This window comes from Mytilus trossulus, chromosome 6, assembly GCF_036588685.1.
Source record: "Mytilus trossulus isolate FHL-02 chromosome 6, PNRI_Mtr1.1.1.hap1, whole genome shotgun sequence".
NCBI lineage: Eukaryota > Metazoa > Mollusca > Bivalvia > Mytilida > Mytilidae > Mytilus > Mytilus trossulus.
In genome coordinates, this window is record NC_086378.1 from 10,704,326 (window position 1) to 10,729,255 (window position 24,930).

The following is a 24,930-nucleotide window of genomic DNA, read 5'->3' on the forward strand; positions in this document are numbered from 1 at the left end:
TCAACTACATGATTTTTTTGGTGTATTTTTAATGATATATATGAGTAGTCCAAATAATTATTACATCTGGCAAGGCTTTTTAAATTTTATTCTGGGACACCTTCCTATGACCACAAGGCTATGTTAATTTTTTTCTGGGACGCCTTCTTAGGAAGCCTTCCTACGAACGTCTTAGGAAGGCATCCCAGAAAAAAAAATAGCCTTGTCAGACGTCATTATTGTTTGGACTAATACATGAGATATTGGATATTTGTATGCATTATTTAACCAGTTGAGTCTTTTACAGGATTGTTTGTTTAATGCTGTTACTGAAAAAAAAACAACTTAAATTTGCTAATTATTTGGCATGAACGTTTGATTTATTGAAAGGGACTCATAGTTTTCCATTTAATTTTAATAATTGTCTAATGGTTAAAACAATAGCTTCGTTGTTTACTTTTAGGGAGCTACCATTTGATTTTTATGGGGGGGCTAGGATGAAATTTGAAAAAAATAGGCAGGACAGGAGTTTTGAGTAAAAAAAAAAGGCAGGATGAGACACTTGCAAAAAAAATTAGTCAGGACGACAATTTGGGTGAAAAAAGTCAGGATAAACTAAAAAATAAAAGGCAGGACCGAACAGAGTGAAAAATAAAAAGGCAGGACAGATTACAGCTAAAAAAAAAATGCAGGACAAAATTTTTCTTCCTAGCCCCCCCCCATAAAAATCAAATGGTAGCTCTGTGGAGTACGCCGGTTAGGCACAATCAAACATGATATGCATTAGTCAAGAGAGTTCCGAATGGTCGGGGATTCCCTCAGAGTTACTATAGACGGCCAAGCTGACAGACGTGTTCCCTGATCGTAGGAGCCTGGAATTCGGTGCTGTACACAGACCCGTGTAACTCTCAGCCTAAGAGTATTCAGCGACACTCTTGGGTAAGTCATATATATATATTAGTATACTTATGTCACCACAATTGGTGTCAGAAGTTGTTTGACGAACTCACTGTTTGTTTACATTATCTGGCGGCAATTTTTTTCAAATTTTGGAAAAGAGAAAAACTTGTTTTCTCTTTTATTTAAAGAGATATATGATAAAAGTAAGAAGTATTATTCACTTTGTACTGTGCTTAAAACTTTTACATTATATTTAATACAATTTTTGTTGTTTTCAGTTGTCCAGTGACATTGAGACCCCCCTCCCCCTTTCCCCAGCTACTATAGTTTGATAAGGGTACATCAGATGTTCTGATGTTTGCGTTTTGATATTGTATTTATATCCTTTACCTTCCCTGTAAGGGTACATCAGATGTTCTGATGTCTGCGTATTGACAGATTCTATTTCCTTGACCCCCCCTTTTTTTTTTTTTTTTTTTTTTTATTTTTTTTTGTCGTGATATTATTTTGAATAGTACGCCACATTTTGATTCGTAGTACGTATTTCAGCATTTTGAGATAGCGTATATCATTTTTGCGCGTTGACTTATTTTGATCGTTACGTGACACTATTTGATCTCGTGTACGTTTTGATTTTTAGATTTTGAGACATCGCATATTTTTTGGACCGTGAATTTTTGCGTATATTTATTTTCTGCAAAATACTACAAAATGTCACAGCCAATTAATATCAACACTGCTACAGTTGAAGAACTCAAAAGTATTAAGAGTATTGGCACAAAGAGAGCTGCGATCATTACAGCTGCTAGAGAGGAGAGAGGACAACTTACCATAGAAGATTTGAAATTACTTGAAGGTATTCCTAACACCATATGGGACCCTTTGGTTGACGAAGGAGCAATTGTTGTGGAACCACTGGAACGTACCAAAAAAGACATAGATCCAAAGCAAAGAGTTCGTGAATTAGAGGAGCAAATGAGTGGCATGAATGCCGTAATCAAACAACGAATGCAAGAAAAGCAAGTAGCACTACAAGAAATGCAACATCAAATGCAAACTATGCAAGATGATTTTGAAAAAAGATTTATTGACCAAAATGCAAAGTTTCAGAAATGCATTGAGCAAATGGAACATGACCATAAAGAAAATACAGATGCGCTGTCAGTAGAGTTTGAGAAAAGAGAAAATGAAATGCGTGAAGAAATCAGGATTAGAGACAACAAAATGAAACAAGCAGATGAAATGAGACTCACCACTGAGAGAATTGAGAAGCTATTTCCGTCCGGAATTTACAGTAAACAAGAGGACAGGAAACCATTAATAACTGCATTGAAGTCAAGCTCTGGATATACTCCAAAAGGTAATTTACAAGACAGGAGTGAAAAGAGAGTTGAAGGACCGTCTGCTCCAAAGTTGGCAACTTATGATGGAAAAACAGATTGGCGACCTTATTTCCTACAGTTTAGTCACATTGCCAACAGATATAAATGGACACCACAACACAGACTTGATAAATTGATAGAATGTCTGAGGGACAAGGCACTGAAATTCTACAGCGTGAAAGCCAAAGGAGTACAGGAAGATTATGACAAACTCTGCAACAAGTTGAATGAACGTTTTGGAAGACGGGATCTACCACATATCATCAGGAGACAGTTGCAGGACTTGAAACAGGACCAAGATGAGACACTTGAGGAATACACAGAAAGAGCACAAGAAATGGCAACAGATGGGTATCCTGATACACCAGAGGCGTTTGTAGAAATTGTAGCCATAGATGCATTCCTGAAAGGATGTCTAGACAAAAAGGCAGCCCTCACAGCAACGGACAAGAATCCCACTACACTAGATGAGTCAATGCAGTATGTGAAAAGTGCCATAACTAACCAAAGAATTATCCTTGGAGCTAAAAGAGTCGAGATGAAAAGGGTTACATTTGATGACGAAAAAGAAGAAATTCCAGCAAAATCAGACCTTTGCATAAGAAATGTGAAATTTGCTGAGCGGGAGAATAACCCATCCATTGTCAATTTGGACCAAAGACTGAAAAAGACAGAAGAAGGGTTAGAAGAGACCAGAACAATGGTTAAAGATATATGGAAACTGCTGACCAGCAACAGATCAAAGTCACCACCTCGACAGTTCCCAAATTCACCTGTGAACAACATGGGAGGCGGCAACAGAGACACAAACTGTTTTAGCTGTGGTAAACCAGGACATTTTGCAAGAGATTGTAGAAGTAGAAGTAGAAGCAACTCACCTGGTGGGAATCGGTCACGGTCACCATCACCAAGCAGACAGTTAAACTGGAACGGACTGAAGATGTAGGCCGATCTTCAGTTCACCAATCAAATACTGGCCAACCACCTCCTGTGACGATCAGAGAAATATACATGTATAAAGGAAAGGCGCAGATTGAAGCAAAGACTATGTATATTCCAGTACTTGTAAATGGTGTAAAGAGTCATGGAGTAATTGATAGTGGTGCTCAAGTTTCAATACTTAATACAGAGCTATTTAGAAAACTACAAACCAAGCCAAAGCTATCGGATACTGTTGTTGTTAAAGGTATCAGTACAGCAGGAACAATTCAAGCAGAAGTTGCAGAAAAGGTCGCTCTACAAATAGGTAGATCAAAGATAGAATGTAACATGCTAGTAGCAGATATAGAAGATGAGATAATTCTTGGTTTGGATTTCTTAGAAACTAACAGAGTTATTGTTGACCATGGACAATATACAATAACATTGAATAAAGAAATAATATCGGCGACAGAGACGTCCAGTACTGAAATAGTTGACGTTAAAGTGTATAGAGCAGTAGTAGCGGAAACGACTGTTTTACCACCATACAGTTCACAATTCATCCAAGTGAAACTTGACAGCAAACCAGAAGGCGATATTGTTATACAGCCATCACCAAATCTTGGAAAAGTATTATCACCAAACTCCTTGTGTAAACCGGAGGCAGACATGTATCTCTTAGTTAGAAATCCAACAGACAAAGAGGCAACTCTAAAGAAAAAACAGTTATTTGGATCAGGAATTGAAGTACAGATGCTATTTGGTGAAGAAAGATGTGGAAAATATTCAGCAAAGATCAGAAAGGTGAATACGACACACACGGAAAGCAAACAACTACCAGATCATTTAACTGACCTGTACAAACGGTCCATACGGAAACTTAACGAATGTGAAGCAGTTAGAGTTAGAAATTTGTTGTTGGAATATCAAGATGTTTTTTCCAAAGATGACTTTGATATAGGTTTGTTTAATGGAGATGTGAAGCACAGAATAGACACAGGAGATGCAAAACCAATTAGACAAAAGCTTCGTAGAACGCCACTCCATTTTGAAAAAGAGGAAGAAGAGCATCTTAAACATATGTTGGAGAAGAATGTTATACAGGTATCAAACTCTGAGTGGGCAGCTACTCCGGTATTAGTAAGAAAGAAGGATGGTAGCTTGAGGTACTGTGTTGATTATCGTTCTTTAAATAAAGTAACTATAAAAGACGCATTCCCGATTCCAAACATCGAATCTTGCTTAGATACACTTGGAGGAAATGTATTTATGTCATCGCTGGACATGGCCGCAGGGTATTGGCAGTTGCAGGTTGACGAAAGGGATAGACACAAGACGGCCTTTATTACAAAGTATGGTCAGTTTGAACATGTAAAATTAGCCTTTGGTCTGTGTAATAGTCCTGCTACTTTCAGTAGAGTGATACAGCTTGTCTTGCAAGGACTGGCATGGAAAGAGTGTTTGGCTTATCTTGATGATGTTCTAGTTTTAGGCGACAGTTTTTCAAATCATTTGGAAAACTTAAAACAGGTACTGGACAGATTCAGGAAATATAACTTGAAGTTAAAGCCAAAAAAGTGTAATTTATTCCAGCAAGAGGTTAAATTCTTGGGAAAGATTGTCAGTGCTGAAGGAGTAAAAGTCAATCCAGAAAATGTTGAAGTCGTTAAAAATTGGCCAATCCCAAAGAATAAAAAAAATGTAGAGTCCTATTTAGGTTTTATGAATTATCATCGGGATCACATACCTAGATATTCAAGTATAGCACTACCCCTCCATGAGATTGTAAGACTGAAAGAACCTTTTATTTGGCAAGAAAGGCACCAACAAGCATTTGACACATTGAAGAAATGTTTAATTGACGCTGTTATATTACACTACCCTAGCTCACATGGTACATACATATTGGATACAGACGCTTCTGATGATACAATAGGTGCTGAACTTAGTCAAGTGCAATATGGAGAAGAGAAAACTCTTAGTTTTGCAAGCAAGGTACTAGCACCTGCTCAACGTAAATACTGTACAACGAGAAAAGAACTTCTTGCTATTATTGCATTTACCCGACAGTACAGACATTATCTTCTTGGTAAACCCTTTATTGTTAGGACGGACCACAATAGCCTTATTTGGCTATTGAACTTCAAAAACATAGAGGGACAACTAGCACGTTGGATTGAGGAACTTGCACAGTATCAAATGGTTATACAACATCGAGCTGGTAAACAACACACGAACGCCGATGGACTATCAAGAATATCTGATACACTACCAGCCTGTTCCGAATATCAACCCATCATTGAATTGAACCAGCTCCCTTGCGGCGGATGTGATTTTTGCACAAGGGCCAGGAATCAATGGAAAGTGTTTGAAGAAGAAGTTGACTATGCGCAGACTATAGCAGTCCGACGTATATCGCCCGAAGATGGAGGATGTAATTGGATAGAGGGTCATACTTCAAAGGAAATCAGTGAGGAACAGAAAAGGGATAAAGATTTAAAATGCCTCATTGAATGGTTTGAAAGAAATCATGAACCTACCATCTTAGAACTTCAATTAAGCAGTCCAGCAGTTAGACATTTTTGGACCTGCCGCACCCAATTGAGAATTGTAAACGAGGTGCTTTATTATGAATGGGAAGACCCTGTTGAACCAAGGATACTGTTGATGGTTCCAAAAAATATGAGAAGGCAGGTATTAGAGTTGTGCCATAATTTGCCGTTGTCGGGTCATATGGGACAGACTAAAACATTAATGAAGCTTAAACAGTACGCTCTTTGGCATGGAATGTCAACTGATTCCAAAATGTATGTAAAATCCTGTGGCATATGTAACAAAAACAAGAGAGCAAGAGAACATTCTAGGGCAAAGCTAGGCCAATATCACTCGGGAATACCATTAGAAAGAGTACACATGGATATACTTGGTCCTTTACCACTGACAGAACAAAAGAACAAGTATATATTAATGGTAATTGACCAATTTACTAAGTGGATTGAGTGTTATCCCTTGCCAAATCAAACTGCAGATACTGTTGCGAGAGCCCTGGTTGATGGATTTATCTCTAAGTTTGGATGTCCGTTGGAATTACATACTGACCAAGGGAAAAATATGGATGGCGTTATGATCAGAAAGCTATGTGATCTACTGCAAATAAAAAAGACCAGGACAACACCTTACCACCCTTCCTCTAACGGGCAAATCGAAAGGTACAATAGCATAATTTTACAGGCTATCAGATGCTTTATTAAGAAACAGCAGAATAAATGGGACAAATATTTGCAACTGCTTGCAGGGGCAATCAGAGCAACACCGAGCAGACAGACAGGTTTTTCGGCAAACTTTTTAATGTTTGGTAGAGAGGTTAATCAACCTATTGATTTATCTTTTGGACTTTTGGCTGTAAACCAACGTGAAAAAGAGACTGTAGAATACATACAAGATCTGATTATTATGCTGAATTTGATACATGATATTGCTAGGGATAATCTTAAATCAGCACAGCAACGACAAAAGAGAGATTATGATCTAAGGGCAAGATTTAAAACCTACTACAAAGGGGATGCTGTTTACAAACGTGATTCAGTTACTAAAATCGGACAATCCAAAAAACTGAAATCTCCATGGAAAGGACCCTATATAGTAACTAAAGTGATAAATCCTGTTTTGTTTCAAATAAGCGACAGAAAGAAAGACTGGATCGTACACCATGATCGATTAAAAATATGTACGGACGGTGAACTTCCGGTGTGGCTACAACGGAAAAGATCTGACCTATGTAAACAGGTTCAGGAAACAGATGCAACAACCCCAGAAGATAAAGAGACAGACATGAATCTGGAGCCATTATTGGATGAGTCGAGTCTTATTACATCGGAAATTCCGATGTACCGTGACGCGTCAGTAGAAACATCGGATGTTCCGATGTACCGTGATACTGCAGTTGAAACATCGGATGGTCCGATGTACCGTGACGACACTGCAGCGAAGGACGCTTATCGATTAGAAGACTCACTTTATCTCCAAAACATGTCGGAAGATGGTCACAGAATCGTTGTTAACAGTTTGAATGATATTGATATTATTCCGGAGATGGATGATACAGTTATCTACGATTTTGACAACGATGACAGGGATGTTAATATACAAGAATGTTCAACAGAAGGGTCGAGAACAAAGCGGAAAGTGAAGAAGCCCGCTTATTTGTGCGACTATGTTGAATAATTTAGACAAGATATTGTTTTATTTGTATATATGTATAGTGATGTTTTGTGTTTTGTAATTATACTGTGTTGTTCAATAAATATTGCAGTATACGTATCCGTCATGTATATTTTGTCACGTTTACTTGTATTGTTTTTGTGCGTCCTATCTGTCCTATAAGTTTGTCTGGTATTGTAAACGGTTTGATTTGATTTTGTTTTCCTGACGAACTATTTAGTTGTTTCTTGTGTGTGTTTGTTTGCGTTTCTATATTTAAGTATAGATTCAATATATAATATATATGCATATTTATCTTTATTTATATAGTCTATTATAGATGATGGACGATTTTGAACCAGACTATGAACCAATAGAGGGTGAAATTCCGGAACCTCGTTCGACAATTAGAGGCAGTTCTAAACGTAAGAGTAAAGTGCAATCTTGTCCAATTTGCCAAGGCAGATTTACTAATGTTAGGAGACATGTTATTTGTTCCCATCTCCCTTGGTATACCTCGCCCCTCACAGCATGTTGGACTTGTAAACTACAGTTGGCACAAGAAAAGTTGGTACAGGTTCATATGGTAAACATACACAACAGCCAGGAGGAACAACATAAATTTGATACTTTACAGCATGGGAAAAGATGGACATACTTAATGAACGGTTTATTGGATGATATTGCTAAACGTATACCAGTTAAGTTTGAAGGTTTGATCAAATTTGTTCAAAAGCATTCAGATTTTTCAATTTGTTCCGGTGGGGTACATCATTGGTCAGATATGCCATTATTAAAGCTGTTTAATGAGGTAAACATTTACAAGCCGTCCCATCTTTTACATTCAGCCTACCCACCTACAGATCCCCATTCGTTACTTCATTGGAAAATTCTGGCACTTCTGATAGCCCATACAGAATCGGGAGAAAATTTAGTCACTTTCGAAAGAGAACTAGAACTGCATCCTACTCAAAGAACAAAACATTTAGTCTCACTTGTTGATAGCCATTTTCATCTGGATTTATATTTAAAAGAGACCAGACATTCTGGTCTACCGTCATTAACATGGGATGAAACAGACAGACACGTGGAAATTCAGTTCTTAATTTCAAACTACTGCTTTCCGCGTAATTGGCCATCCAGCAAAGACCGACACCAGCTCAGAAAAGATAAAAGATTGATGTTCACGTTTGGTATACACCCAAGGATGGTAGCAAGAGAAACAAGACGACAGATGGAGAGTTGGTTGTCGGACCTGGAAGTGTTGGTCGAGGCAAAGAATGTATGTGCAATTGGGGAATGTGGGTTAGACGCTCAACAGGCTTCGGAGCGGGATATTAGCAGGCAAATGGAAGTTCTGGATAGCCAGCTACAGTTGGCTAAGGCAAAACAGCTGCCAGTAGTCATCCACTGTAGGGGATTGTCTGGAGAAGATAGTACAGACGACAGATGTTTAGATGTTATGAGGAAAGTGTTGGAAAAGGACCATCGTATACATAGACATTGTTTCGGGGGTAACATTGGTATGTATAGGAAATGGAAAAGTTACTTTCCGAATTGTAAATTTGGGATTTCCCCTTTTTTGTTGATGGAAGAGAAATATCCTGATATAAGATCGACAGTATGTAACATGGATATCAACGATATTATTATTGAGACAGATGCGCCTTACCTTAGTAACAAAGGAGGAAGAACAGGATGTCCATCTATGACTTATGACATAGCTCAAAAATTGGCAAATCTATTCAATGTATCTCTCATGGAGGTAGCCTGTGTTACAACTTCAAACGCTCTGAAGTTGTATAACATAAAGCATTAGTTCATGGATTTATGTGATTTTAAAACTGTACAAAGCTTTGTTTAGTAGTTATGCCTTTAACTTTTATGTGTGCTTTATGTGTGGGATAAAAACATTTGTCACGTGTGCGTACCTGTATATATGTTTGTTTATTCATGTTTTATCGGCTTTAGTTAATCTAAGACTTTTGATGTGAGATAATATCTGTCTTGGATTTGCAGACGAACTTAATTCTAAAAACTTGAACGGTAACGAAATCCTATCAAATAGAAGGGAGAGGAATGTGGAGTACGCCGGTTAGGCACAATCAAACATGATATGCATTAGTCAAGAGAGTTCCGAATGGTCGGGGATTCCCTCAGAGTTACTATAGACGGCCAAGCTGACAGACGTGTTCCCTGATCGTAGGAGCCTGGAATTCGGTGCTGTACACAGACCCGTGTAACTCTCAGCCTAAGAGTATTCAGCGACACTCTTGGGTAAGTCATATATATATATTAGTATACTTATGTCACCACAGCTCCCTTAAACACAACAACATATTCACTTTGGTTTCGTTGTTTACATAATATTCACTATGTACTTGGTAACAGTTATTAATTAATTGAATAGAAAATATTATAATAAATATTATTGGAAGCCGAATTGACGTCAAATAGGTGCCGATTTGACTAGATGCCAATTTAACCAGGTGCCGACTTGACTTGTACGTTTCAATTCCTCTGCGATCGTTTGCGGTATTTTCTTGAGAAAACCTATTTTCCATCATCAAAGAGAAGAAGAAACTGCTTGAAATGATTCCCGAACGCTTCGTGATTGTTAAAATAAGTTTAATTCACTCAAAAAACAATTTTAAAACTTGCGATGTTTAAACAGGAAGTTTCAAAAGCACGTGTAAAAGAAGAAATTAACCGGTGAGAGTGGAAATCCGTACATAACATATATCACTATAGTACGACTTTTAAAGCAAAACAGTTTCATCCTTTTGTAAAACAGTCTTTAATATACCTATCACATTAATGTTTGAAGGGTCTTAAGCTTATTCAAACCATATAAGTCGGTATGAAACACCAAAACGGAATGATAATAACCGATTACGTTTTGTAGTTTACAAAATTCTGGACTGGTTCCTGTCAAGCTACAACACTTTGTTCGACTGTAGTGGAATACAAACAGAAACCAGTTAGTTTGTAAACTGGTTCCTGACTGATTACTACACAATGCTCATGCATAATGATAACACAAGCACATTCCAGTTTGTATTGAAATTAGTAAATACGAAACCAAGCGCGGTAGGCAGAGAAATCAGGTCGGCAGTTATGGAACAATGACTGCGTCATTTTCCAAAAATGTTGTTTTGGGGCATTTTGTTAGTTGAAACATAGGTTATATGGCTATTGAAGATTAAAAGTTGTAGAGTGCCTTTTGATCAATTTATAAAGTATTTATTCAGCACAGGGCATTGAAAATGTACTTCTTCAGCATAAACAAATTTAAAAAGTTTTTCTTTTTTAAATGCAGATTTTTCTTGATAGCAAAAATATATATTCACTTCTTATAAAAATTCAAATGACTAAAATAGACATAATGATTGATGGGGAATAAATTAATAAAATATGGTTTGTTTAGATAAATAAAAGTTTTAAAATTTTAACACTGTTTCAAGCCAATTTCTAATAAAAAAAACTAGAGGCTCTTAAGAGCCTGTGTCGCTCACCTTGGTCTATGTGAATATTAAACAAAGGACACAGATGGATTCAAGACAAAATTGTGTTTTGGTGATAGTGATGTGTTTGTAGATCTTACTTTACTAAAAATTCTTGCTGCTTACAATTATCTGTATCTAAAATGAACTTCGTCCAGTTAGTTTCAGTGGAAAATGATAGTGAAAATTTACAAATTTTGTGAAAATGGTTAAAAATTAACAATAAAGTGCAATAACTCCTTAGGAGGTCAATAGACCATTTTGGTAATTATGACTTATTTGTATATCTTACTCAGCTGAACAATATTGCTGTTTACAGTTTATCTCTATCTATAATAATATTCAAAAAGAGCAAAATTTCCTTAAAATTACCAATTCAAGGGCAGCAACCTAACAACGTGTTGTCCGATTCATCTGAAAAAATTGACAGCAGTTAGATGTTGACCTGAATAACAATTTTACCCCATGTCATATTTGCTCTAAATGCTTTGTTTTTTAAGTTATAAGCCAAAACTGCATTTTACCCCTATGTTCTATTTTTAGCCATGGCGTCCATCTTGGATGGTTGGCCTGGTCGTCGGACACATTTTTTAAACTAGATACCCTAATGATGATTGTGGCCAAGTTTGGTTTAATTTGGCCCAGTTGTTTCAGAGGAGAAGATTTTTCTAAAAGATTACTAAGATCTACCAAAAAAAATGCTGAAAAATTGACTATAAAGGGCAATAACTCCTATAGGGGTCAACTGACCTTTTAGGTCATGTTGACTTATTTGTAAATCTTACTTTACTGAACATTATTGCTGTTTACAGTTTATCTCTATCTATAATAATATAGAAGATATTAACCAAAAACTGCAAAATTTCCTAAAAATTACCAATTCAGGGGCAGCAACCTAATAACGGATTGTCCGATTCATCTGAAAATTTCAGGGCAGATAGATGTTGACCTGAATAACAATTTTAACCCCATGTCAGAATTGCTCTAAATGCTTTGGTTTTTGAGTTATAAGCCAAAAACTGCATTTTACCCCTATGTTCTATTTTTAGCCATGGCGGCCATCTTGGATGGTTGGCCTGGTCGTCGGACACATTTTTAAAACTAGATACCCCAATGATGATTGTGGCCAAGTTTGGTTAAATTTGGCCCAGTAGCTTCAGAGGAGAAGATTTTTGTAAAAACTAAGGACGACAGACGACAAACTACGACAAAGGACGATGGACGCCAAGTGATGAGAAAAGCTCACTTGGCCCTTTGGGCCAGGTGAGCTTAAAAGTGAACTAACCTAAATTGTTGATTTATTACAGATGATTATTGGAAATTTATCAAGTATATTATAGGCCTAACTTGCCTACCTTTTATATTCAAATTTATATATGTTATTTTTTTTTAAAGATCATGTTAATCCTTAATTAATCATTTATCTTTCAGACATAATTTACAGAATCACTTTATGTAATGTAGATCAAAAGTAATCGACAATAAATAAATCTATCATCCTTATATATCAAACATCTAATATACATTTGTGTATTCAATTATGAGGTCAAGTATTTTTTGTATTGAGATGTTTATTGGGTCTGTACAATTATGTAACACTGATGTTGATAAGTAATGTGGTCAATTTGATTGACAGTTTAGGAGGTTGCTCATTGTAATTTAAGGTCCACCTTGTCCCTGACTGTTTGGTGATAACGACAGTTGTCAAGCCTACTGGTATTGTATCAATACTCAATTACCTAATAAAAATTCTTAAAAAAAGCTTGCACACCAACACACCTTAACTACATACATTCTTGAATGAACTGCTTCAAAAATATATCCATTTTTCACAGTTTACATGTGTATTATGTGCACATACATGAGAACTATAGGGAACTATATTTCAGTGTGAATACATGCAGTTATCAAAACCTGTCGTGTTGTTAGGGAGGCCAATGGCTAAGGAAAGATTTAGAACAAGTTCCAATCTTTCCAAAAATGAGTTACAAAAAGTCTAAAGACACAAAGTACCAATTAAACATAATTTACGAAAGCTATACCAAAGCCTATCACAACTTATAATATATATCATGTTTCACTACAACTCAATATTGTGTATAATAATATGATGTACCAGACATCATTCTGGCATTCAAAATTTCTATGTTTCATCCTGGTTGATCCACTTTGCAGAAAATATTAATTACACTATTTCAAAATTGCTTTAAAATGCATGAAATATTTGCCACTGGATGTTAAAGTAACGACACAAAAATTAAACATAAAACCAAAATCTGATCAATAAACAACATAATGTGTTATTAATAATGACAATTTATTAAAATAACAAATTTAAATAACAGATATATATAACAGAATATTTAAATATAAAATAAATCAAATGAAATTTACCAAAATATGCAATATTCAATAGCAATATAATTTATTTAGTAAAAACATAACAATTCTCAAATTTCTACAGGAGTTTTGTAATAAAAATCTGTCTTCTAAAGCACACACAATCAACAAAGGATTTCAACATTTATTCAAAAGATTCATTTTATATTCTACTTTTCAATTATAAAGCAAAAACTTAATGCAACGTCCGACTGCATGCTTTTGGCCCCAGAAAAATATTTGTAAAGTCTCAGCTTACAAAAAACAGTTTTACTTGTTCTACTAAAAAGACATATCCTAAGGGAATCATTTAAAATTAACATGTCTTCTTGTCCTAATATACAACCAGGAACATATATACTGTTCCCAGATACGACTAGCATAAATAATGCATATATTGTAAAGAGATTGTGTGGTTCATGAAATATGGGGTATTCATTATGTTTTCATATATAAACACAATTAACTGAATTAGTGAATGCATATACCTAATTTCATCAATATGAAAGAAGGTTTAATAATGCTTTTTAGGAATGTTTAATAATGCCTTTTAGCAATGAGAGTAAATACACAAAAAATTAATGGAATGCAAAATAATTTTAACTACTCCCAATCTGGGATTGTTTGAATAATAGTCCCAGCCCCAATACACATTTTATTTTTATCAAATCATATATCATAATCATATTAATCTACCCAACTTATTGCACATTAAATATATAAATCAAATCAAAATATATTTTATACTTATTACAATGGCACTGTAAATAAGAGAGTTAAAATGTCCCTTTCAAAATCACATACTAAATTGACATATCTTTTATACAAGTTTAATCAGAGAGTTAAATAGTTCTGAAGCCAATGTTATGTCCATTGAATATTTATTTTGTTTTCTGCCAATTGTTTTATCCGTAACCTAAGATTCACAATTAGGTCATATGAATCAAGTTTTTAACATTCTTTAAAAATTTAAAAGAGACTATTAAATCTCTAGAAAAATTTTAGCATCACAAAAGAATCTTAATAAGTGACCTTGCAACATCATACATCAAAGGATAAACAAGGTCAAATTGTCATCTAAAAGTTTGACTTATTTAGAAGTACAAAAAAAAAAAACAGTTAGATTTAGGGGGGGGGGGGACTTACAGAGCTACATTTTTGTACATATATGGTTATTCTATAGACCTCTTACATGTCCAACTCCTACTGTTGCCTTTTTTTGGGTGCCCTCCAACCCTTTTTTTTTTTTTAAATCCTGTAACTGTGACTTACTTAAGTACCAGACTTAGCAGTCATATATTTAATGCAGTGATGAGGGAACATTTTCTATTTCAGTAAAACATATTATTACATTGCTTTATCTGATTATTAATATATCTACACTCTTAAAAGTATAATAATCATTTACCAATGAGAACAATATAGACTAGAGAAAAGGTCCAACACATTTGATTTACATTTTCAACCATTATCTTTTTTTTCACTTTTGTAACTTGATCTACTGTGAAGACTTTTCTGCTGCATCAAATGACTTGATCATCATTATCTGACCAACACTATTTTCTATACTTCAGCTGTACAGAGAAAAATGCCATTTAACTCCCTTTCAATGGACACACTGCATATTTTCTGCATGATTCTTAACACTAATCATCTGCCATTTTGATCAACTTTAATATATAAAAAATACCTATCATTTCTGTCATAAGTTCGCCATCATAGATTTATAGCTATATCCTGATTCAATCAATAGTCTGACTAGCTTAATATACTCTATAATTAACTATCCTCTTTCAGTTGTACTCAATGCATCAACCATCTGATAACATCTTATTATTGCTAACTTCCACTAAATACTATATTTATATTCACTACCATCGAGTGTAAGTAAAATCAGCAACCTATTATCTATCCACACTAATCTGACTAGTTTGAGTAAGTTTGTTAAGTTTGTAATAGGCAGTGGTTGGGTAGCGAATTGTTTCAGTAACTTTGTCTGTTGAGATCCAATACCAAACAGTGATGATGAGGCAGTCTGAAAAATACAGATTATCAACATAGTGAAGTACTATTAATGGTAAATTCAGAAATTATTGCAATGCTTAACTTTTCATTAATGCCAAAAATGGCACAGCATCAGGATTGTAATAATGAAAACTTGACGAAATCATGCTCCAATGAAATTAGATTTTACATTTTTTTCAGATGTCAAAGATTCAATATAATAAATACATGCTTTTAATTCTAAATTTACATTATTCTTTTTTGTAGACCTGAAATTTCCAAAATATCTTCAATGATGTTGATTTCAATCATAGGAAATTAATTTTCTGAATTTGTGTTAGTGCAGCCCCTTATTTGTTCTCAAAAAACCTGCCTGAAACATAAATAAAGTCAACAGGTACATTGTATTAAACACCTTAGAATTAACTGCATTCTTGAGCTTTTTGAAAATCAGTTGGATTTGAATCTGTTATATTCAACAGAAATGCCAAAAGTGCATAGGATTCTCTCAACTGTTTTATTGCATATTCAGTGCTATAATTAGTTTTTATACTAACTAATTTGTTGAAAAACCTACCTGCCAGAATTTAAGCTTATTGTCTGTATGACTATATGTTGCCAAATGTTTACCGTCAGCAGCTATAGCTGTGGCTACAATGTGACCGGAATGTGCTGTTATGACCTGGAAAATAATAGAACCTTAATGAGCTGGCTATCATTACCTGTGCACCTGTAGTGAGGTGTAATACCACCAAACAAACGGTTGCAAACTAAAAAAAGGTTGAAAGAAATATTTCTTTGAATTTGACAGTTGTAATACATTGTACATTTCATTCCAGTAAAACATTTCTGGGTCATGAACATATATCTTAGTGTTATTACACCTAATGACCCATTAAAAGGGGGAAAATAAAGGCAACAGTGGTAGACTGCTGTTCGCAATTCATAAATCGATAGACAAAAAAAAATCAGGGTTACAAACTAAAACTGAGGGAAACATAAAATATAAGAGAACTACGAGACAAAATTAAAATGTAACACACACAGAAACGAACAACTTCTCGCTGCATTGAAAACTATCGGTGACCTTCTGCTGTTATTTGTTCTATGGTCAGGTTGTTGTCTCTTTGACACATTCCCCATTTCCATTTTCAATTTTATTTAATATAACAAAATCCATTCTCCTGACTTGGGACTTGGCATTTTAAGAAAAAAATGGTGGGTTGAACCTGGTTTTGAGGCATGCCAAATCTCCCGCTTTAATGGCAATGTTAATTTTAACATTAAAATGACAACATTACATGACAGGACTACAATACAAACAAATTGGAGAAAATATAGGACTTAGAAACAAACGAATAATAATACATGAAAGGTACCAGGTTAAAATTTAATACGGCAGACGCGCGCCACATCAACACAAGACTAACCAGCAACGCTCAGATGAAAAAGTTTGGAAGCCAAAACAGGTACAAAGTTGCAGATTCCCGAGGACCAGAAGTTCCAAAAAGTTGTGACAAATATGGCCAGGGTAATCCACCTTGGACGAACATCCTTATTATTTAGAATAATTCATACTTTTGCAAACAGTAAATTTTATAAAATGACTATATGAGAGATATACATGATTAAAATGAAGTGGTGACTAGCTACAGAATAAAATGGATACATTACAAAAATACACAGCCATGTTAGCCAATAGGCAAAGCTAATAGTTTCCCTAGTACAGTTTTTATTACATAAATCCAAATAACCCTACCAATCAAACTGGTTAAGAAATGTTGGGAAAACAGATCATAACATGTTTATCACATTGATGTTGGTGCATGTATAATCTCCTGTCACAAATCAGACCTAAATCCAAAATAAATGTCTAAGGATGCTAACAAGACCAGTATTGAATATTATAAATAAAGCTTCCAACATTTGTTGGGCAATATATAAAATTTTCTCCATTATTTTCTATACTGTTTTACAAAAAACTATCTGAGACAATATACTGTTAGGGAAAAAACTTCCATTATAACTAATAAACCTTTATAATTATCATCTATCTATGTACAATTGTACATGTAATTATCCTCTATCTATATATTTTTTTATAATTTTTAATACTTTACTCTGTTCTTTTCTAATGTTTATTTTTATTACATTCAGTATCTGGTCAAATGATCTTTTGCCGTGTGATACTTGTTAAAAATCATATAACTTACTTGGCACTTGGAATGTTGTTTCAAATCATAAAATGCTAAACCTCCGTTCTTAGCTCCAACCCAAATTCTCTTTGAAATAGGACACATACTGACCATACTGAAACTATACAAACAGAAAATGTTCTTGTCATGGTCACTGCAATATGCTGTAAATGTTTTTTATAAACTATCTGAGACAATATACTGTAATGTATCCATTTTATTCTGTAGCTAGTCAACAGTCAATAAAAAATAGGAAGATATTTTATGATTGCCAATGAGATAACTACACGGGTGTCATTCGGTTTATCGAGAGAAATGAGCGTGAAAGAATATCTAACGGCCGTCAAGTATTGAGCGACGATCGTGAAAGCTCTGGTAACGGATCGTGAAAGACATTTAATGAAAATTCTAGGTCAGAATCTTTGAAAAAATCGCTTAATTTTCAAAACGCGGAACAAATCCGAACAAAAAAATATGTCTGTCAAAATGGTTTAACTTCCTCAACATAACTGTGAAATAAGAAAGATAAAATATGCAGTACTTTATGAAAAAACACAAAAGGCGCAATGCATGTCTATGAAATTAATTACAAATAACACGCTTTTTGCTACTATAATGGTCATATTTCAGTACATCGTGATATATTTGAAATTTAATCTTTGGTGTATCTGATAGTACAGTAAAAGTAAAGTATGTTCTTCTCTTTAAAGCATTAATTTGTTTATGAAAACCTTGAATTTGTTGAATATCCATCAAACTTGGTCGTGAAAGATCAGGCAACGCATTATTTTGATCGTGAAAGATAATACGTGACCAGACTTATTACTAGTAATCAGATATCAATATTTCTTTTACCATTTGATAAACCTGCAACTGGTTGAAGCCTGAAACTATTTTGATAAGGATGAACAATAAGGCTATTTTTTTTTATTCAGCACTTTACCTCGAAAGTTAAAAAAACTAACAACTAAAACATCTCTATATAAATTTGAAAGATTCAGCTCTGAAAATCGGTCAAGTTCAATTCAGGCAGACCGACACTATTTAGCCAATAATATGGATATGCAACGTTTAAACCAAAATGATATCCATCAATCAAAACATTACAGCAAAACAGCATCTTTCATGAGTAATTTGAGATTGAATGATAACCAACATTTTGTGCAACAGTACTTTCTTAAGTTCTGCATATATACCACGCAGATGTGGATTGATTTAACTACAGACTATAGAATACCAGACCGCAAATGCTGTAATGCCTCGTCTGCTTAACTTATGATAGTTAATTTTATGGAACGTCTATAATATCAAGGGTTTAACTAGAAGTGACAAATGCGCTTAATGCGCTTAATGTATTTTTGTCCTTCTGATGAGTTAAGCCTTTTCAATTGATTTTTATAGTTTGTTCTTATGTTGTACTGTTATACCACTGTCTCAGGTTAGGGGAGGGTTGGGATACCGCTAACATGTCTAACCCCGCCACTTTATTTATGTATGTGCCTGTCCAAAGTCAGGAGCCTGTAATTCAGTGGTTGTTGTTTGTTTATGTGTTACATAGATATAGGAACATGTGGTGTGAGTGCCAATGAGACAACTCTCCATCCAAATAACAATTTAAAAAGTAAACCATTATAGGTTAAAGTACGGCCTTCAACACGGAGCCTATTTGTTTTTCGTTCATTTTTTGTTATTAAAAAAAGGCCGTTAGTTTTCCCGTTTGAATTGTTTTACATTGTCATATCGGGGCCTTTTATAGCTAGCTGACTATGCGGTATGGGCTTTGCTCTTGTTGAAGGCTGTATGGTGACCAATAGTTGTTAATGTCCTGTGTCACTTTGGTCTCCAGTGGATAGTTGTCTCTTTGGCAATCATACCACATCTTCTTTTTTAAAGTTATGATAGTCAATGGTTCATAAAAAGAGTGCAAGGTTAGATGAACCATGACATACAGATCTCTACAAATATCCCGTAGACCAAATAAATGTGTTCCGATCCTTACAGTGCCTTAGAAACTGACAAATGTAAAAGTTATGCTTGGCCAAATAATTCGAAACATAAGGTCAAAAGTACATGAACCCTGACCGTCAGCCAGACATAGACATCTTTCTAGCATTCAATATATCAAATACAATTGACGTCATCGTGGTCATATATGAAACATGCAAACAAACATGTACGCCATACACGAAATACCATAGCGCTATAGCATACAGGTATATATCTAAAGGCTAGACAACATAAATTGACCATTGCCGAATGATGCATGATAATGAGTTCGATGTTATTTGAAACCTTGCAGAAGTCGAAAATATACATCTCACAATCATAACAACAGACAGTTATCCTAAAGCTTAACGAATCCGCGATACGGACTTGACCACAAAAATGAATCTTCCTCCATGAAATAAGGCAAATTCGGGGTCAGGGGAATCCTGTCTGACGTACATGTAGTTTATAGGACCCAATATACAAAATGTGGGTATCCTATAACTCGTGATAAGTGAGTACTTAACATGACAATAAAAAGCTTCATCCTACAATCATCCAACTATTTTACATTTTATTTTCTGAAAATATTAATACTTTGAAAAGCTTAAACCTATTGAGGATGTTGACCTATATAGCTTTTCTCAATACCAATAACAAATATTAACTTTGCTATAATTGAAAAATAATTTGAACGTCTTCGTAGCATCAAATCTTTCACGATCCTTTTCACGATCTTCAAAAATGCGGTACGTGATCTTTCACGATCCAATAAAACCATTTTTGTGTAAATAGTTTTTTATTTACCAAGTTTCAGATTATGTTTATACAAAATAACTATAAAAACCATTTGATTAATTCAAAAAGAATGCCCTTATGCATATCAAAGTAGGTTTTCTAGTCGAATTTGTGAAAAAATCATGTTTGTTTACATTTTTTATGTCATTGAAATGTCGAGAAGCAATCTGCCTTTTGTTGTTTTGTAATAACTGTGTACTTTTAAAACTGGATATTCTCACATACTGATCATAATGTTGAACCATTTTGACAGACAGTTTTATTTTGTCGTAAATTTGTCTGTGTAATTAATTAAATTAGAATATCAATTGACCTTTCATATGTCTTCTCGATTAAATGTCTTTCACGATCCGTTACCAGAACTTTCACGATTGTCGCTCAATACTTGACCGCCGTTAGATATTCTTTCACGCTCATTTCTCTCGATAAACCGAATGACACCCGTGAACTAGCAACCATAGACCAAATAATATTGATGTTTGTAACTATATGTCACTTTTAGACTTTCAATAATGACTTATTACAATACTGAATAAAAAGCTTTATAAGGCACCAATGTGATAAAAATTCAAAGCAGAAATTAATTAACATATATTTCATGCCATAATAATTACATTAGATGTATGTTTCATTATAATATGTTATTATGATGGGCTAACATCAATCTTGAGTCATTCTGAAATTAACATTCATTTCGAAATAAATTGTAACATTCATGATGACATACGTTTCCACAGTAAAGTGTCCATGTAAATAAAAAAACAACTTTATTGTAATCGTGATTTCATGTTTAGTGAAAAAATGTAATTATAACTTTTGAATGCTTTTTTAAGGAATTTCATATAGGGTAGTGAAAGTGTGACAGAATATTTTTTGACTTTGACAAGGCTTTTACACCCCAATGATTTTATGAAAAGAAGCATTTAATTAACAAATACAGAAATACTTACCGGCAAATAGCAGGAAAGAGTTCTTGAAGACCCTTTGACTTCAATTGTGGTACATCTAAACAATGAATAGTAACATCCATGGCCTATTAAATAGATAAGACAAGATTACTCAAGAAAATTGGTCACAAAATATTTTTCAGACACATAGTTTTCTAAAATAGACTATGTATCCATCAAACAAGCCATAATTTCAAGTACATGTATAAAATCTTTTCAAATTAAAAAAATGTATAAACACAATGTCCGGGCATGAAATGATATATGGTATCTCTGATTAGTAATTGCTGAAGAAACTGATACCCAAAATTTATGTGGCAGACAGATACTCAGCTGAGAGATGGACAGACATTATTACTGCCATGGAAAGGGGTATACTAATCAAAACTAATCATTTCTTATGAAACATGTAGAATGAATAATTAAGCAACAAACATGAATGATGAACACATAGATAAGTATGTCTTGTACCTCTACTAGATGGTCAGCAACATCATTTGGCATTTTCTCTACCAATAATTCTATGATTCTTAAGATTTCTACTTTAGCTCTGATAAGCACAGAGTTTTGTATCTGAGAGTGTTGTGACTGTGTTGTTTGTAGCATGGCATTAAATCTGGCCACTTCCTTTGCCATGGTGATGATGAATGCAGGTGGTCGAGCTGTTGCTATTAGTGATAGAGCATGTCTGGCTGTCCTACAGGCATCCGCAGCTGGAGACAATGGAAGCCCAAAGGTCATACTAAAATAATGTAAAATATGTTAATCATTAGCCAACTATTTCTTCAGAAAGAAATGGTTTGATTCTAAGCAAAAACTTTTTTTTTTTTCATGAAAAAAAAACCCAACTGTTTAAACAATAAAAAAGGTTCAAAACATTCTAAACACAAATACATAATCACTGTATATTTCAAAGTATGTGAGGACTATTACATAATAGTAAAGTTGTTTTTATGATAAAGTGCCTTTGATCATCTAAAACTACATTTGCAATAACTAATCATATAAGAACTGATTCACAAAATTTATTGAAGTAGAGATATACTAAAAACGTTTGCCAGAAGTGTTTGAAAACCAATAAAACACCAATTCTAAAGTTTAATAAAATCCTAGAATTTTATTAATAGAAAAATTCTTGTCAGATGAAAGTAGACTCAGGCTTCCCAGCCCTCCATTCCATAAAGTAATGTAAAAAATATTATACCACCACCTTCAAGAAAAGCAAGAAAACACTTTAACATGATGAAAATAATTTAGTACATGTAAGTGACTAGAACAAAGTAGGGGTAGTGTAATAAAGGGGAAATTAGTATTTAAAAGTTAGTAATAAAACAAAATAATAAATTTCCTGTCATTAAAGATTAAACGACTTACATATCCCTAATAAATCTACAAATATTATCATAATGAATTCTGAATAACAAATCTAAACATGAAACTTCTAAGTTTACAAAATAACATCCAATAAATGATGCCCCCACTTGCATATAATATAAAGCTGTTGTAAGGGAACATAACTGCAGGAAAGTAAAAGTGACCAAACTGAAATCTGTACTTAATCTGAGTTCTGTGTCAATAAGTATTGTGTATAAATTTCATAACATTGGGTTGAGATAAACTAAAATTAGAGAACAGAAACTAAACAAGAATTTGTCCAAAGTACACGGATGCCCCATTCGCACTATCATTTTCCATGTTCAATGGACCCTGAAATTTGGTAAAAAAATCTAATTTGGCATTAAAATTAGAAAGATCATACCAAAGGGAACATGTGTACTAAGTTTCCAGTTGAATGAACTTCAGCTTCATCAAAAACTACCTTGACCAAAAGCTTAAACCTGAAGCGTGACAGACGGATGGATGCAGGGTATGACACACAGAAGGATGGACACACGGAGGGACGACCACACAGACCAGAAAACATAATGCCCCTTTACTATAGTAGGTGGGGCATACAAATCATCAATTTTTGCATTTTTAAAGGGCCTAACTCTCGAACAGTTATAGTGGCATCACCAAAATTCAAACTAGATCTGTTTTTTGTGGTAATAAGCATTGTGTATAAGTTTCATAACATTGGGTTGAGGCAAACTAAAGTAAGAGAACACAAACTAAAAATTCAGCAATTTTTCTATTTATAAAGGGGGATAACTAAAGAACGGTTATAGTGACACTTCCAAAATTCAGAGTTGATTTGTGTGTTGAAGTAATAAGCATTGCTTATAAGTTTCATAATATTTGGTTGAGTCAAACTAAAGTTAGAGAATGGAAACTAACTTTGGGAAGTACGGACGTAGGTACAGACGGACAAGGTTATAACTTCATGCCCCCTGCTAAACAAATAATCATTTTTTATATTGATAAAAATATTTGGCATGGGTATAAAAAATTATGATAGACGAATGAACATTTAACTTCAATTTTTGAAAATGTTCTTGATTTTGAACTATAAGGCATTACATTTAAAAAGTTTTGTTGTATAAGAAGTACTATTTTGTGTATAATGTTGTATTTTAGAAAAAAACACAAACCTATTGGGATGGGATAGGTTTGAAGAATAAAACAAAAATATAAGAGACAGATGACTGAAATATGAATATTAAAATTTGAGTGAGAGTATTTTATCAATATCACAAACAATGAAGAAATATGAATATTTCTTAAAACATGAGTCTTCTGTTACTGGTTGAATAATTTAGTATTTTGTTTACAGAATTTCTCTTTTTAAAGCTGTCTTAAATATTAGTAACAATTCATTTGAACTTGGAGCTTAAGTAAACCTAATAGGAAATCTTTATATGAAATGGGTTAACCCAGGAAAAAATATTTACTTTGATTTTGGGAAAGTGTAACTGCAATGATTAAAAAAAAAAACTGAAGTGTGCATATAGAAGTGAACAAAAGATGATTCAATCTAAATCTAATACCTTCAAACAGAGTTAATAGTAAAATGATAAAACCAATTTTAATCATAAATTATTATCGTCTTTATAAATGTGTATACAAAATACCTTGGAACAAGCCTATCAGAATCAACACAGAGCTCAAGTAGACCAAGCAGTACTGCAGACACGTCTAGATATGGCTCCCATACTGTGAATCCTCGACCAATCAAATCTATGGCAGCTCTTCTGATAGGTGTGTGTGCAGGTAACTTACGACTTGGTGGCTGTTGCAGTAAAAATGTTAATGCTTTACCTAAAAATACACACCATGAAAAATTAAACAAAGCTTTAAATCTAATATTAATCCAATATAAGAGATAATATCTTAATCAATATTGTATTATTTATCATCAGAAGCATTCATTCATAAGAGGAGATGTAAACAATCAAAGTTATATGAAAAAAACATTTTTTTAGTTTATATACATCAAATTGATCATAATATCCCCTTTTAGTTTGGATTCATCAATTTAATCATTCTGTGAGCACCTAATTCTTAGAGGCATACTATTCATTTCTACAATTTACTTTGAATTGAAAACAAACAATTAAACAATATTTTGCCCTTATACATATTCTATATTTAACACAGATTAAGCATGATACACACTTGAAACAATTTGAAGTATTTAGAAAGTATACAAGTTCCAGAAGCACCATTGGTGCATAAGCCGAGTTGCGTGAAAAAGACTGTAAAGTTTGTTGACAAGTTCTGTTCATGAAGGGGAAATGGGTATTGTGACCTAGACCTGAAATATAGCGATTTTCTTCTTTTGAAGGGGTATTCTCAA

The 24,930-nt window shown here is 34.0% G+C and overlaps 2 protein-coding genes across 7 annotated transcripts in view; one reads left to right on the plus strand and one right to left on the minus strand.

The window, feature by feature from the left end:
- The first annotated feature begins 745 nt into the window (after positions 1–745).
- On the plus strand, positions 746–9,685 carry LOC134723192 (putative deoxyribonuclease TATDN2). The gene is made up of 2 exons (XM_063586820.1): positions 746–918; positions 7,713–9,685. The coding sequence occupies exon 2, from the start codon at positions 7,723–7,725 to the stop codon at positions 9,199–9,201; it is 1,479 nt and encodes a 492-aa protein (XP_063442890.1). The 5' UTR covers positions 746–918; positions 7,713–7,722; the 3' UTR covers positions 9,202–9,685.
- A 5,301-nt stretch (positions 9,686–14,986) lies between these two features.
- Positions 14,987–24,930, minus strand: part of LOC134720777 (WD repeat-containing protein 7-like) — a 45,327-nt gene continuing 35,383 nt past the window's right edge. For 5 of the 6 annotated variants that reach the window (XM_063583272.1, XM_063583270.1, XM_063583273.1 and 2 more), the window contains 7 exons: positions 24,206–24,392; positions 22,569–22,583; positions 21,666–21,936; positions 21,198–21,280; positions 17,482–17,584; positions 15,846–15,950; positions 14,987–15,299 (listed from right to left, as the gene is read on the minus strand). In XM_063583272.1, the coding sequence (XP_063439342.1) occupies positions 15,114–15,299; positions 15,846–15,950; positions 17,482–17,584; positions 21,198–21,280; positions 21,666–21,936; positions 22,569–22,583; positions 24,206–24,392 (950 nt within the window). In that variant the 3' untranslated portion in view covers positions 14,987–15,113. The remainder of the gene's footprint in view (positions 15,300–15,845; positions 15,951–17,481; positions 17,585–21,197; positions 21,281–21,665; positions 21,937–22,568; positions 22,584–24,205; positions 24,393–24,930) is intronic. The other variant, XM_063583274.1, reaches the window with a different exon arrangement.